This window comes from Polistes dominula, unplaced genomic scaffold, assembly GCF_049000335.1.
Source record: "Polistes dominula isolate Pdom_NZ unplaced genomic scaffold, Pdom_raw_medaka contig_33, whole genome shotgun sequence".
Lineage (NCBI taxonomy): Eukaryota > Metazoa > Arthropoda > Insecta > Hymenoptera > Vespidae > Polistes > Polistes dominula.
Window position 1 is genome coordinate 2,336,964 of NW_028300998.1, and position 16,199 is coordinate 2,353,162.

At 32.8% G+C, this 16,199-nt stretch overlaps 4 protein-coding genes and 1 long non-coding RNA gene across 6 annotated transcripts; 2 read left to right on the plus strand and 3 right to left on the minus strand.

Moving 5' to 3' along the window:
* Window positions 1-81: 81 nt before the first annotated feature.
* LOC107064552 (uncharacterized) lies at window positions 82-10,517 on the minus strand. The gene is made up of 3 exons (XM_015317343.2): window positions 9,943-10,517; window positions 3,817-3,991; window positions 82-3,690 (listed from the first exon to the last, which is right to left on the minus strand). Exons 1-3 carry the CDS (start codon window positions 10,048-10,050, stop codon window positions 3,626-3,628), a joined length of 348 nt encoding a protein of 115 aa, XP_015172829.1. The 5' UTR covers window positions 10,051-10,517; the 3' UTR covers window positions 82-3,625.
* LOC149032219 (uncharacterized) lies at window positions 4,622-8,662 on the plus strand. Its single transcript, XR_016176885.1, has 2 exons — window positions 4,622-6,025; window positions 6,107-8,662. It is a non-coding gene; the product is annotated as an uncharacterized LOC149032219 (long non-coding RNA).
* A 1,158-nt stretch (window positions 10,518-11,675) lies between the features above and the next one.
* On the plus strand, window positions 11,676-12,870 carry RpL36A (ribosomal protein L36A). The gene is made up of 4 exons (XM_015317344.2): window positions 11,676-11,830; window positions 12,231-12,404; window positions 12,588-12,704; window positions 12,782-12,870. Exons 1-4 carry the CDS (start codon window positions 11,828-11,830, stop codon window positions 12,800-12,802), a joined length of 315 nt encoding a protein of 104 aa, XP_015172830.1. The 5' UTR covers window positions 11,676-11,827; the 3' UTR covers window positions 12,803-12,870.
* Window positions 12,863-14,230, minus strand: CCDC53 (Coiled-coil domain containing 53). The gene is made up of 4 exons (XM_089173457.1): window positions 13,995-14,230; window positions 13,649-13,813; window positions 13,273-13,547; window positions 12,863-13,042 (listed from the first exon to the last, which is right to left on the minus strand). Exons 1-4 carry the CDS (start codon window positions 14,043-14,045, stop codon window positions 12,988-12,990), a joined length of 546 nt encoding a protein of 181 aa, XP_089029583.1. The 5' UTR covers window positions 14,046-14,230; the 3' UTR covers window positions 12,863-12,987.
* A 78-nt stretch (window positions 14,231-14,308) lies between these two features.
* Window positions 14,309-15,743, minus strand: LOC107064556 (sentrin-specific protease 8). 2 transcript variants are annotated; one of them, XM_015317346.2, is made up of 2 exons: window positions 15,587-15,743; window positions 14,309-15,419 (listed from the first exon to the last, which is right to left on the minus strand). In XM_015317346.2, exon 2 carries the CDS (start codon window positions 15,357-15,359, stop codon window positions 14,664-14,666), a length of 696 nt encoding a protein of 231 aa, XP_015172832.2. In that variant the 5' UTR covers window positions 15,360-15,419; window positions 15,587-15,743; the 3' UTR covers window positions 14,309-14,663. The 2 variants fall into 2 exon arrangements, with proteins under 2 accessions (XP_015172832.2, XP_015172833.2); XM_015317347.2 differs by having other exon boundaries at window positions 15,582-15,717.
* Window positions 15,744-16,199: the final 456 nt, after the last annotated feature.

Sequence of the window (16,199 nt, forward strand, 5' to 3'; positions counted from 1 at the left end):
CGTGTAAATACTTTTTAAATCTAAATGGGAAGAGATATTCTCCTTCACCCGCTAGTGAAGAATAAAAAGGTACATCTGTAATAGTTTTCAAAATGTATTTACTTAAAAATACAATGAAAGTCAAATCTGATGGAATGGGCAGAAAATGTCTGTAGTGTCGGTTACTGTTACGCCGAGAGAAAGGAAAAGGGACAGAGAGAAAGAGAAAGACAGAGAGAGAAAGAGAGAGAGAAAGAGAGATGATGTGATGGTATCCTGTACAAAAGTAGCTTGAACAAGACTTATGAACACACAAACCAAATTCTTAGCCTAAGACTTCGTTTACTTTTAAATCTTAAAGATGTGTATCATCGTTACCAGATTTTATCTCAAAATTCTGTTGTTCTTCTTCTTTTTTCTTTTTATTTTATTTTTTCCATCTTCATGCTTACCTAACAAACGTAAAGATGTAACGGTTATCTTGGCATAATCGGCCTGATTGATTTTAAGACCCGTTAGCACCAGTTAAATTGTATTTTCTGAATCGCGTTGAGTACTCGAGCAAAAAACAAAATGTGTATTGTTTATATTCTCTGGCTTCATGTAGTACATAACGCAAGTCTTCCATTTTTTTTTTCTTTTTTTTTTTTCTTTTATTTTGTTATTCTGGTTGTGTTGCGAACGGGACTTGACATTTTATTATATTAATAAAATTAAATAAACCTATACTTATAGTGTACGTATAGTATACTATGAATGCTAAAGTGTACTCAGCTTTATCTTTTCTCTTGCATCCATACTTTAAGATAGTTCTTTGTCAACAAAATTAGAGTCAAGGTACTATCTTGAAGCAAGCACGTGTACATACAGTAGCAGTTTGTGTATAAAACCGTAGTTATGTTTTGTTTAACAGAGAAACTGCCAGAAATGGTATTGGCCCGTATTTATTAATAAAGAATCAGCCTGACGATATCTCATCGCGTCTCTTTGAGTGCGCTCGTGTTTCATTCCACACCTTTTCTTTTCTTTTCTTTTCTTTTCTTTTCTTTTCTGTCTTTTTCTTATTGATCTTGTAGGTCTAGGATACAATACGCACACGCACGCATGCACGCACGCATACACACATATACATACAAACGATCGCACTTACAGTCGTGCTCTAAAATAAAAGCACGGAAGGATACGGTCCAGTTCATCTCTTTAAGTTTCATACCAGCTAATTCTTGTTTTTTTTTTCACGGTCATATGAGACATCATGGGGCAGTCTATAAAACCGCGATTGTTCTTATAATTTTTATTTTTTTTTCCTTATTCTTATTATTATTTTTTTTTGTTTCATTAAAATATTAAAACTCATTACTACTTCACGAGAACGAATTGATTTATCCGATCTTACTGTGTTTATTAAACTATCTCATTCGAAAATATTTGTACATTAAAACGTGGGACATTCTCTCGCATTCATCAAATTATCATTATTTTTTATTTAATTATTATGCAGCTATGGTACAATGGTGTCGTAACCGCAATGTCTCTTCACCCTTCTTTTTATTTAACAGTCTCCCAAAAAAGTAACTGACAATATGGACGCATCTGTATTAGCAACTGATCCTTCAAAACTCTTAATACTAAATGTATAAAGAGCATCATCATCATCATCGCGTTTTGACTGTCGAATGTAACTAAGTGATAATCATCTTTATCAAGCGTAAAGAATGATCTGCTAAAAACTCTGTCTTTGATCAATTTTTTATTTTTTGCGGATACATATGAATAACGTTACCGTTAAATACCGATCGTCACGAATGAAAAGGAATCACTAGAAATAAACTCCCCCATCACTTATTCTCTGCGACAGTCAACCAGAATCATTGCTATGAGTAGCCCATGACAATGAAGTCAAAGTAAAACCGCAGTACATAAAAAATACAATCGAATACGCTCAAATGAAGGTGAGTGAATGAGTGAGTGTGAGTGAAAGTGTGAAAGAGAGAAATAGAGAAAGAAAGAGAGAGAGAGAGAGAGAGAGAGAGAACACTGGAATAGGGAGAGTTATCGGATCTTTTACTACTATACTATCAAATACACGTGATCTAAACCATAATAAAATAATTTGTAAGATTTTATAGAATGCCTATTACATACTTTACATTTCCTCTTTTATTTCAAATAACTGCAAGAAGAAATAATATAAATATAGGATTGATTCTTTGATGTGTTTGCATAAAAGTAAAATAAAACAGATTAAATCAACAGAAATTAAACAACGATGATGGAACGCAGCAGTCAATGTGAGCTTTGGGAATTGGATATATAAATGCTCTCCCTACTCGCTATGCCCAAATCTAAAGAGTAACAACCTCCCCGCATTACGTTACATTACATTACGTTACATAATATTATCGTTAATAATAAAATGTTTCTTATTTCATAACTTTATACATACTATGTATAATTATTATGCAATGCTTAAGTCACACATTATTCATCCATACAACTACCTGACGCGAACATTGCATTTACATAACCTTAATATACCTGCCTCTTTATTTTACAGGAGCACGAAGCGGTGGGGGTTCTTTTTTTTTTGTATTTTTTTTTCTTTTTTTTTTTTTATGAATTTCTCTAGTTTGCGTATACATATATATATACACATCCGAATGTCGAGAGATGTCCATACGATTTATACCTTAGTTGAATTTTATTTTTGCTTAAGTTTCGTCTAGTTTCATTTCGTTTCGTTCCGTTTTGTTTTTTTTTATTAATGCACTCCACATTCATATACCATACGATTTATACTTTGCGAGCCTCGCGCTCCTGCGAAAACACTGCTATTACACATCAGTTGAAAAAAAAAAAAAAAAAAACTCAATCACACGCACTAGGTGAGAGACATTCGTTGAACTATAAACGTAAATTTGATTTCAAATATAAAAAAACTGTCGCATTCAAATGTTCATTGTACACTATTTAAATATAATAAAATTTTTTTATTTTTCTTATTTATTCTTAAATAAGTTTTCATTAAAAAATTTTCTTTTCAGAAAGCCAGATGACGGCAAATACCAGTTTAATAGGTGGTTCATATTAAAGTGGCATATTTGTCTCGAGGACAAGCAGCAGCCATCTAACATACCAGGATTTTAATTGGTATATTATTACGGAGCCTAAATACATGTATATAAATATATATATAAACATAATAATGTGTGTTCATTATTTATTAGAATAATAATAATATAAATTATAATTATGTTTATATAATATTTATATATACATATGCGTTGGAAATTTATTAATCAGTTTATTGCTGTCCTCAGGACAAATGTACAATTTTCGTGCGAACGACCTAATAGTATTTGGTGATGGCTAGAAGATATTAGAATTGCGAAGAGCCAAGACAATATAAGAAACGCGACTGCATTAATATAATGCGTCAGCCCGACACAACTCCGGTGAGATGGTAATTTTTATTTTGTAGTTCAGGAGGATGATCCAGTGACATTGATTGGGCACGATCGATATCAACATTGTTACCAACCACTCAATATGAGAGTAAGTGTTTGCTGAAAATATTGCCGAAGATCGACGATGATGCCACGTGCCTTCCTCCCTTTTTACTTACATTAATTTTCCAATCTTTTCATTATGAGTCTTCTTCCTCATCCTCCACTTCTTCACCTTCACCCTCTGCTTCATCTTCTTCTTCCTCTGTATCAACATTATTTTACAGTTAATTAACTCATCATTAATAATTCACGAAAATAATATAACTTAATGTGTATATAATATATATTAAATTAAATTTGTATATTTAATTCTAACTCTCTCACTAACCTTCTCCTTCTTCCAAATCTTCCTCTCCTTCTGGTATGTCATCTTCTTCATCATCTTCCTCACCATCACCGTCTACCTCTTCTTCTTCTTCTACCTCTTCCTCTATTTCCTCTTCTTCTATATCGCCATCTCCATTCTCTTCCTTCTTTTGCTTTTTGACTTCGTCATTTTTCTCCTGTAAATGATTGTACGAATGAATAAATGTAACACGTTTATAAATAAACAATGTCTGTGTATATAGATAAATAGTCAGATAAATAGATAGTTAAATAAATAATAGATAGATAAGAATAGAAAAAGAAAGGAGAGGCGATTTGTGCTAATTTTTATATTCTTGTTCCGTGACTATATCGATAAAATCAATAATATCAAGTATGGCGGGAAAAATCACGTGACCCAGTTGCATTGATCTTATTGATAAAAAGATTTTTGTTTGGAAGCAATAGAACAAAGAATTGTATTTTGCGTAGAGTAAAGAATAAAACTATCAAATGAAAGAAAAATAAATAACATAATTGGAAGGCAATTCATCAATCAGTTTATCATCATTAATAATTTATTTATAAAGTACTGTTTAAATTACTTTAAAATGCAGAACGATTTTTGATCATATTCGTAAAAAAAAGAAACATAAAATTAGCATTTTAAATCAATTTTGTATAACTTAAAACAAACTTATAAAAATCGTATTACTTAAAATATAAAAAGAAATATTTTTAAGTTATTAAAAATACTAATTGTGTTAATATACATTACTTATTAAGAAACATGATCGTACTTTTTGGTCGATAAATTTCAAACTTACAAAAATAAATATTTGATATAAATGATGACTTAAAAAGATTGAGAATAATCATCGTGACAATGAATGAAGCAACCCTTGTTTGTTACGTTCTTGAGCCGTTCCTGAACACTACTAACAGCGTGCCAACGTTTATGTATCAGTGATAGTCAGAAAGAGAGAGAGAGAGAGAATAGATGGGAAAGACGGGTAGACCAATGAAAAGGCTTGTAACGTCGAACACAGCGATAGCAGAAAGCAACGATTGGCTGATGAAAACGAAGCGACGCACTGGCAGTTGATGCTAGGCTAAGAGAACCCCCGCCGTATTCGTATTGCTTGAAGGAAGCTTCACCACAGTGTAAAAGGGGAAGAAGCCCACGAGAATGCAGCGTGCTTATTGCCGGCCGGTCGGCTATTTTGTTCTAGCCCTTGTCTTTACACAAACCAAAACGGAAAGTTGCGGTTTTACATTATAATAATATTTTATTCTTCTCTCTTGAAGAAGAATCAAGGACGAATCATTAGGAATGAAAAATTTATTGAATCGAAAGATATTTCAACAAATTCGTATAATTATAAATAAATAAAGGAAATATGTAAAAAGTAACAACTTCAAATAAAGAAATCGATCGAATGATAAAATAATTGAAAGTCTATATTTTCATGTAAATAAATTTAGTGGCAGTTTGCAATTCCTTACGATAAGATCACATTTCTTTACAAATTGAATAAATTATGTGGACAGACCTCGAGAAATATGATTATATACTTATGTATGTATACCGATAGTCTCGTAACTTTGAGCGAGTTTCCATAAAACGTCGCTAGCGACAAACGACGACGATGACGACGACGGAGGACGCGAACAACGATGCGCGCGCGCAAAACAGTCGTTGTGCTTTCGAGCAACGTGATACGCTCTGTTATCCGAAGACGAACGCGCACGATTACCTATCGGTAACGTTAAACAATCACGAGGTCTTACCAGATAACCCAAGTCGTGCATAATCTATCCGTACGGGACTCCTCTTTGATCGCCTTTCTTTTACGTTTCTCGAGAGAAATTAACAACAAGCTAAGAATAGTTATGTAATTAATTTAAAACGTTATATTACAGTTAAACGAACAACACATTACACAGGAAAACACGTTCAAATGTGGATTCATCGTAATGGTCTCTTTCTGTACCGTTTGATTGCACTCTCATCATTTGAAGAAAATGCTTATAATTACGATCAAGGTCGGCGACGAGATTTTACTAAAAATATATAACAGGAAACATTAGCAAACAACAAATAGAAATATAGATAGATTGCTAGAAAGAAAGAGAGAAGGGGAGAGAAAGATATATATATATATATATTCATACATTTATATACATAAGTATATACTATTATGAAAAATTAACGAGACAACTGCTGTAAGGTATTATATGAATATAATAAGAATAATTCATGCATATAAAAAACAACACGTTATTATTCATTAAATAAAACGATTCTTTAGCGAGCAAAACTAATCGTGATATCTAATTACGATGAGCCACGTAATGGAATAATTCGTATGAGTCGCAACGGCGGCAGCATACGATCGAAATTTAAGGCGGGATTCTCAATGCTATGATAACCACATAAAACGGATAGTTTATTTTTAGGCTCGACTGACCATCGATTTACAAATCGTTTCCTATCGCGAAAAGAGGAAACAGAGAGAGAAAGAGAGAGAGAGAGAGAGAGAGAGACGTTCTCCATCTTTTTCCCGCCATAAAACTGATATAAGAATAATCACATTTTGTCGAGAAAGACCTTCAACTTCGAATTGTTTTCTCTCTCTCTTCTTTTCCTACACAACCCACTTATTTTTTTTGTATTTGGCGCGTCTTTCTAAAAGAATCGATAAAGCAAAATATAGATAATCGACAATATATTTTTAATATTATAAAGACGCCATTATATATATATATATAAATCAAAATAATTAAAAAAGCTTATAAAGTAATCTATATTTGTCCACATAATGATTAAAAAAGATAAACTCTATAAAGATTCAATTAATTTGTTCTTCTACCTAGATCTATAAAAAGCTTCATAAAAAAAAATATGACGACTCAAGTTGATAAAAATTATGTGATACTTAGTACACATTATCCGACGACATAATCGAACAAGTGAATGTTATTTCATAAGAATTAGAGGACTGATAACGATCGTATTAAGCTGATTATAGAATTACAAATGGAAGTGGAGAAAGAAAGAGAGAGAGAGAGAGAGGCGATAAGTTCAACGAAGAAGAAAAATTCCTCTCGTCTCTCTCCTTTTTTCCCCAGAAAATCATACGAGATGCACGGGAATCGACCTCGAAGCGAGTCGGCGCGGCGTTCGACGGTGGTTCAGAAACGTACGCTCAAAGCGTCGTCTCCGCGCGCGAGCGTGCCGCTTCCACGTGACGTACGTGGCGGCAGTGATGATGGTGGTGGCGGCAGCGGCAGCGGTGGTGGAGACGGCGGGCGCACCGACGCGACGCTAAGCGCTACACCTTCGCCTCCCTCTCGCGCCAGAGTTCACAATCAAATATGAACAATTTGGAGAAAGGCGCGTTGAGTACAAACGATAAAGAGAGAGAGAGAGAGAATGAGAAGAGGAAAGAAAAGAAAAAGGAGAGGGAGAAGATAAGAGAAAAAAAAGCCCTTTAAAGTATTTTTCGCGCCTGAATAAAAAAAAGGGAGAATATAACCTATTTTCCCCTAGCTTTAAATGAGAAACGAAAGTGCGTAACAGATCAATTAATAGTTCTATAAATAACATTTACTTCCAATAGAGATAAACGAAGAGATGATTTAAGACAGAAAATCATACCAATGTTTTCTCAAAAGTTCATATAACCTGCTACGACAAATATGAGGACGAGGACGAGGACGAGGACGACGACAAAAGCGTCGTGTTGTTAACGTCGAGTAGTTTCTGGTACGATGTTATTTTGCGAAAGAGAATAGGGAGACAAGAGAAACACACGGGGGTATATAATACCCGGCTTTGCCGCTAGTTGCGCGCGCGCGGGCTTTTCATTGGCAAGGGAAAAAGGAAGCGGCGAATGTTAGATATTATGAAGAGATGTGTAGAAGCGAGAGCGCACGTGTGCGTAGAGTTCTTTCTTTTTTCTCACTTGTTCACTCTTCGTGTTAACCCTAAAGAGAAAAAGAAAGAGGAATAGGGAGAGGAGAGGGACAGGGAAGGGGAAGGAAAGGAAATGAAAGAGAAACGAAGAGTATAGAAAAGTCTCTTGGCGCGATATTTATGCAATTAAAACTGTAAACAATTTCAAAGGAACGTGTCGCTCATAGAGATGTACGTGTTGCCCTATCGATCGGTCTTATTCGCCGGACACGATTAACCCGCTTACGGCGAATTATCGATCAATTACGACAGTGTGCGGGAGGGAGAAAGAACGTGAGAATGACGAGCGGTAGGTGGAGAGCGAGAGCGAGAGCGAGAAAGAGAGAGAGAGGTACGCTTCGTCAAGGTGGGAGGGGAGTGGCATGGGAGAAGAAAGGAGACAGATGGATAGAGAACGAGAGTGAGAATGGCAAGAAAGACAGAGATATGAACGCGGGCTTGGTTTCGGACGCCATAATGGGACTTCAAAGAAGATGGCGTTGTCGTCGTCGTCGTCGTCGTCGTCGTCTATGTCGTCGGTTCGAGAAAATAATATCTATACTTTTATACTATATCTTACGCGATGAGAATAATAAAAATAATTGCGTAGCCAATAGATGAAAATTTACACGAAAAAGAGAATGAAACTGTTACGAAAACAAAAGGTACTTTCTCTTTTTCGAAGAGTAATTATAGACGATATATAGACGATTACAACAAAAGTGACGACATAAAATATAGCGGGAAAAGGCGAGGAGGGGAGAAAAGCACATGGTATCACAAGAAACATTCTCAAAACGCAAAAAATCGTCTTTAGGAGAGTATAGTCAAAATAGGAGAATGATGAGAGAAGGAGTAACTAAAGCGACAAAATTTATGCTTTTATTAAGTATTTCTAAAAAGAAATAAAATACCAAAAGGAAAAAGAAATAAAAGAGAAAGAGAAATAAAGCAAGCATAAGTAAAGTCGGTTCGGTGGCGTACTCGTGGCGGCCACGCGACATTGCAATGGCGTCCCTTACCTCGAATCTTGTTTTTAGTATGACTTTTTTAAAAGGGAAAACATATAGACAAGTTTTTTCGCTATTTAAAAATGACAATGACGATGAAAAGTTTCATTACGTGTTGAGAAATCGTTTAAAAAAATAGACTTTATCGTAGAAAGTGGATGGGGGAAAAAATGCCGGCCGGCATTGTGCATTTTCGTTGCGTGCTACTACCGCCACCGTTGCAGCGCAGTGCTATCGCCGCCACCGCTGTTGCCGCCGCCAGAAGCTACCGATGTGTCGACATCGTCATCATTCACCATCACCGTCCCTTATCGTCATTTCGTGTAGCGTAGTACACATGCTTTTATAACCGAGGCGCGCGCGCGTGCGCACGTAAAGATATCATATACACACCACACACACGATATATATGTTTACACACATATGTATATACTAATGAATATAAATATACATACAAGTAGGATATACGACATATATAAGCGTATGCGTGTGCGCGCGCGTGTATGCGCGTAAAGAGAAAACGATAAACGAAGATAGGCGCGCAAGATCACGAAACGTAAGAAAGCTTGGCGGGCGACGAGGACGAGAAAGAAAGAAAAAGAGAGAAAGAGAGAGAATGAAAGATAGATAGAAAGACAGAACGGGGGAAGATAGAATAAGCGGAGAGTGAGAGGATACGCTTCGCGTACGCGCACGTAAAGCTTGTGAACGAGGAGAGGGAGAAAAACGGACGCAGGAGCGGGAGAATAAGGCGGCACGCGCGCACGACCCTCGGACTATATACTCCGATATGCATGCACGTAAGGATTCGTAGGCAAAAAGAATATATCAAGGAAGGTGTTTAGCTTGCTTCTTTCCTCCCTTGCCGCTTCTTGCACGCGAAAGAAATGGATGGATGGGATAAATTCATGGATGCATGCAAGCATGCACGAATTGATGTATATATATATATATATATATATATACATATATATATATAGATAGATAGATAGATGGATGGACATAAGAGCATTGTCGTCGTGACGCGCCAGAGAATTCCGTAGGACCATCACAGGTGTTCGTAGAGTCTCCCATAAGATATTGCAAGATTGGTAGCAGAGAAATAAATTGAGAACTCTTAGTCAGATGGAATAATACGAGAAAGAAAAAGAAAAAAAAGTAAGAATAATGAAAGACTTACCTCGGCCGGCCTCTTGATTCCCTTGATCTCACACTTCGCGTCGGCTGAAGATTTGTCATTATCAGCCGCTTTCTCTACGGCGACTTCGTTGTTTTCCTTAGTACTCATAATGAATTCTTTTATATTTAATTCGTCTTCACTTGGAACCCTGAGATGCCTCTAGATGCCTGCGTGTCCGCTTGCGGAATGATGAGAAAAAAAAGATAGATGGTACGTAATGCGTTGAACAAAACTCTTAGTACTCGCGCGTCGTCGGCTCTCAGTAAAATGCCCGAGAGAGCAGCGTCGTCAGGCGAAGTATGGGGATAGGGGAGGGAAGACCACGACCTGACGGCGGCGGGGAGAAGCGAGCGAGAGAGTGATGAGAGGAACAGAGTAAGAGAGTGGAAGAGTGGGGGAGAGAGAAAGAGAGAAAGAGAGATAGGTAACAGAAAGAAAAAGAGAGAAAAGCAAGAGCGAGCGGTAAAAAGAGGGGGAAGAGGCAGGTTTGAGACAGAGCCGAACCAGTCAGAAGTTAAAGAGAACCATGTACCGAGGACCGTGGTGGCGCGAATAGCGCGAAGCGGACTACTACTCGGTCTCTATTCGCTCTAGTACATCCAACCTGGCTTTGTTCAAAAATGAAGATGGCGCGGCTTTGAAACTCGATAAATACCTGATTGGCCGAAAACGTTATACTATATAGAATCCTATCACTGCATCCTTTTGGGAAAATTCTAAAAGTAGATAATATTTTAAGAATTCTACAAATCATATTATAAACAATGCGTTCGTCCTGTCTATAAAAAAAATAAAATATCGCATAGGACGAGGGGTTCGAGAGTTCGCAGCCCGCATTGAACGTCTGCTTCGAGGCTTTATCACTCGATTCAAATAAGCTTTGGCGCTGCAATCCGTACGCGGCGATTTTGGACACCCTGTTCTTCCTTAAAATCGATAAATATTTCCCTATTTGAAAGGAAGCTTCGCGAATTATAAAAAAAAAAACAAATAATCATAATGATTAAATGAAAAAAATATTTGTCTAATTTACTAATAATAAGCACGTATCGAAACGAATCCAACGATGCACTTTCGAGAACGCGCTCTCGATTATTCTATAGATAGATGGTTTTGTAGAGAGGGATAGAGAGAAGGAAAGAGATAGCGTGACTTTAGAGTTACGCAGACGCACACCTGCCATCTTAAAATTTGAGGTTGGAAAATATGCGTCCCAATCTTCTTATAAAGTGAAATATTTTTCTTCATTTATGATTGATCTAAATTATGTAAATCATAACAATTACAAGTTTTCAATATTCGATCTCTCGTAAAACAAATCGATGGATCGAATCTTCTCTTAAATAATTAAATAAATTGACGAAACTATTAATTACTTGTTTTGAAAAAAAATCCAACAGTTGACTTTAATAAAAGAACATAATTATTGACTTTACGAAGTTGCGTGAATTGTTCTAAATTTGCAATAAGCCCACGCATCTATCGATCGTATTATATAATCGTAAAAAAAAACATAATATATCTATTTCTGTATAGTTATTTTTCTTTTTTACTGAAAAAAAATTTCTTACATTCCTTATGACGTATACTTAATATAAAGTTGATTTTATCGATTAAGTGTCGTATTTGAATGTAAATCGTTGAAGTTATTTTCCTATTATATATTTATAAAATATTCAACCTTTAATTTGTTTATAATAGTTTTACAGGAAATAAACTGATTTTTTTATTCTAGTCATCTTATAAACATAATAGAAACAAATTGGAAAGATACATTTTGACATGATTGTATACAACGTAAGCATCCGCGCATGCGTAAATATCATTCTGTTCATTTCCTTTACTTCCGTTGAGACTTCAGTCTTTTCTGCATTAAACGCTCAAGATGGTAGGTCTAGTTTGTATTTTGTGCCATTTTCAAAATCCATTATTAAATCAATAATCTTTTATATATATTATTAAGAAAAATTAATGTGATTAAAAAGATAACATTTATTATAATATTTTAATAATCATTTTGTATTTTGTCGTAAAAATAATACGTTATTGTCTTTGATGAACATAACCTTTAAAATAGCCTAACCTAAAATGTATTTTTTATATTCAAATTACAGTGAACAGTAAACAAAATTTTGCAAATGACATTAGTGACAAATTTTTTAAACGATTGGTTCTAATTATTCTTAATTTTATGTTACAAAAATACATATATTCAATAACTATTAAAAATATCTGATTATGAAATTATAAGTGGATGTGATTGTTTAAGTGATTTATTTTATTTATAGGTTAATGTTCCAAAGCAAAGACGTACCTTCTGCAAGAAATGCAAGGTACACAAACCACATAAGGTAACACAATATAAAAAAAGCAAAGAAAGGCATGCATCTCAAGGTAGAAGACGTTATGACCGTAAACAACAAGGATTTGGTGGCCAAACGAAGCCTATATTCAGAAAGAAGGTACATTCATATATAAATTAAGTTCTTCTTCTTCTTATTATTATAATTATTAGAATTTATAAAATTATTATTATCAACTTCGTGATATTTTACTTCAAATAATTTTGTACTTACGATCAAAGCTACCTTTTATCAATCACAACTATCATTCATGTTACACTTATATTCCTTTTTTATCAATAGGCTAAAACTACAAAGAAAATTGTATTAAGAATGGAATGTACAGAATGCAAATATAGAAAGCAGATTCCTCTTAAAAGATGCAAACACTTCGAATTAGGTGGCGACAAGAAACGAAAGGTAAATACATAATTACAATTTTTGTATGTCAGAATTCTTTTCCTAAGTACTAATCTTTATTATATTATTATTTTCAGGGACAAATGATTCAGTTCTAAAAGATTTATTTCACATTACCTTATGTATATTTAATAAGAAATAAAAATAAATCTACTGAGTTTGTTTATTTGTACATTTGTTAACTTTTTTATTTGTTTATTTTGCAAATAGTATTCTTTTACTCTTATATAAAAGAAATATTAACATTGGTATTTTAATACAACATTCAATGAGTTAGTCAATCTTAACTAGTTCTATCTGGCACATTCACTTTGGGTCCAGATGTCTGCTGAGGTTCACTATTGTGGTTAAAAAATAAAAATGGTGTTACTATTGCATACAAAATGGAGAATATAAATTATATTCATTTAATATTTTCTTTAAAAATTGATTTAAAATGTCAAAACAAATATATTGCAAATATATTTGGGAGAAGTAAAATTTATCTTACAGTTAGAATCATACATTAGTACGTGAAATAAAATAAAGTAAATATTCATTATAATTATTAATAGAAGTAAAGACTTACTCCAAAATGCTTGGGTCCAATCCTTCGCGTTGTGCTCTTAATTTTACTTCTTCTTTCTGCGCACCTAAATGTATCAATTTAAAATATCTATCATAACGAGGATCTCTTTCAACTTTCTGTGAAGGAGATTCATCGCTAATAGATTTATTTTCTTCTACGTTATCTGGTTCATCTATTTTTAAAACTTCTACATTCTCAGGTTTGATTTCATTATTTTCTTTGACCTTATCAGCTTCAACTTTTATGTTTGGTTGCAAATCTGGTATCGAAGATAACTAACACAAAAAACACATAATAATTAATTAATAAATAGAAATAATACTTAATAAAAATCCAAAATTCAAATAAATTTTTTTTTTTTAAATTAAATACATACCCGAGATTCAAGAATTGCTAGAGATGCTTCAACTTTTTGAAGTTTATTTTCAAATTCAAATAATTTTTCTTCACATGTTAATGCAAATTTGTTAAGAAAAGTTACGGTATGTATAATAAAATGATTGATAAAAGAGATAGTTCTTTTTTGATTTATCGGTGGAACCTTTATAGAAAAAAAGATATATACATATATATATATATATATATATATATATATATATATATATATATATATAAATATATATATTTTTGCTTAATCATTTGAAAGAAACAAAAGTAAAAATAATATTAATTTCAAGTTATACGTTACATGCTAAAATAAATGAATATTTAAATATTTCCACCTTTGTATAATCGATAGTAGGCTCGATATTAGGCATTTTATAATCATTCATTTTGTATGTATATAAATGTTATTTTCACATTAATTCTTTGGAAACTGCAAGTGTCAAAATGAGAATCATATTTCCATAGATTATTGCAAATACTAGTTGGTTATTGTCATCCATTTTTTCGAATTCATGGCGACATCTGTTAATACATTTCAGCACTTATGTCTCTCTCTCTCTCTCTCTCTCTCTCTCTACACGTAAAATATTCTCTTTAAAAGTAAATAAGATTCTGTTTTCAAATTATACATAATATATATATATATATATATATATAAAATAATATTTATTAAGAAATATTATTTACAAATCTCAACGATCACTTTTCAAAGAAAATACATAGTTTAATCAAAACTTAGAAATCTTTTTTTTTTTATTTAATAATATAAAGTATTAAATGGTAATTACAGAAATAAATTGACAGTTGAAAAATAAATTTCCATTCTACCAAAATATGAAAATATACTGATCATTTACATGATTAAATTGATATATATTTTTTAACGAAAGAATTTATAATTTTGTATGTATATATTAAATTCAAGTAGTTAACAGCTTTAGTTCTTTGAGAAAAATGGAAGAAATAAAATATATAAAATAATATGTAATAATAATAATAATAATTTATGCATGTGGTATTTCTTCAGCTCCATAAGATTGTTGTTCTTGTTTTCTCTTCATTGAAGTGATCAAAAGCAATAACTCTTCACGTTTAAACCTAACGTAGTTATCGATAATGTCTAATTTACAATATCTTATTATATCGTTTTGTAAAATGTATTGAGAAATTATTTCGATGAAACATAAAACATATAAACCACAATCAAATCCATTATCTTGTTGAGGACAATCTCTTTCAATAAATCTGGTATCATTTGAACAATTAAAATACAACATGAGATTATTGGTAAAAGTTGATGCTATTGATCCATTAGTACCTTGACAAGAATCAAAATGAAAATAAGTATTTTCTGGTTTAGAATATACCAGTAAGCTCCAATGCGATCCACCAGCAGCATCTTTTTTACTCATATTATTTAATGGGAAAAAGATAAACTCCTTACTATGTGCATTAATAGGTTCTAAAAATATATCGTACTGTGACAGCTCTGTCATTTTCAATAACTGAGTTAATTCTGGACTAATATATAGTATTTTATTTTTATCAGAAACATTTAGATGATCATATAAGTACTCGAGATAAAATCCAATAATAGTATCATTGAGCCAATGTTGTCCTTTCAGTAATTCTACATCTGAATTACGAAGTAGAGAATCTTGATAGCTCAATACTATCTCGTTTGGATTTTTATATGCCATATTATAAATGATAGCTCAATTTAATTCATTGTCACTGATCACATTTGTAAACAGGATATCCTTTAAGGTTATGTTATTATTACTATTATTATTACTGTTACTATTGTTATTACTATTGTTATTATTATTATTATTATTTTAGAAATAATGTATAGCAATATTCTTGTATGTGTACGTGTATGTGTGTGTGTGTGTGTGTAATATTTATTAATAATTTATTACTTTACTTGTAAAATGTTCCTTTCAGTTTTATTATACATTTAATCAAAGAATATAGAATTATGTAGAATATCAGAAGTCCAATTTTCTTGTAAAAATTTATCTCATTGTTAGTTAGTACCGGGACCACCAGTGGGCTATAGTAGGTATTTAACGCGATGACAATACAATACTGTCAAAGAATACAATATTTTACCTACTATCGCCAACTGGTGGTCCCGATGCATAACTAAGATGAATCTGGCTTGATAAAAAACTGGACTTGTAAGCTTCCATGTACATCTGTGTTCTTTTAGATTAGAAAAGTATTCAATTTACTTAATAAGAATTTATAACAAAGATAATTTTAAAATGTTTGTAGAAGAACGATGAAATTTGATTATTTTTGATGAATTTGTTTTTATTATCGAAGCAATAAAACGAATGTTATTTTTTTACGAAATAATGTAGTTCCCAACTTTATCTTTTGAGGTTAAACTATCTTTCATGACATCTTTCCAATTATGCTGGAATCAAAATTTCATCAAAATAATTTGAAATTTCTTTTAAGTGGACATTATATTTCCGTAAATCTTTTTAAGTGAGAAACACTGCTTCAAGAATGGACGCAGTTAAGTTTAG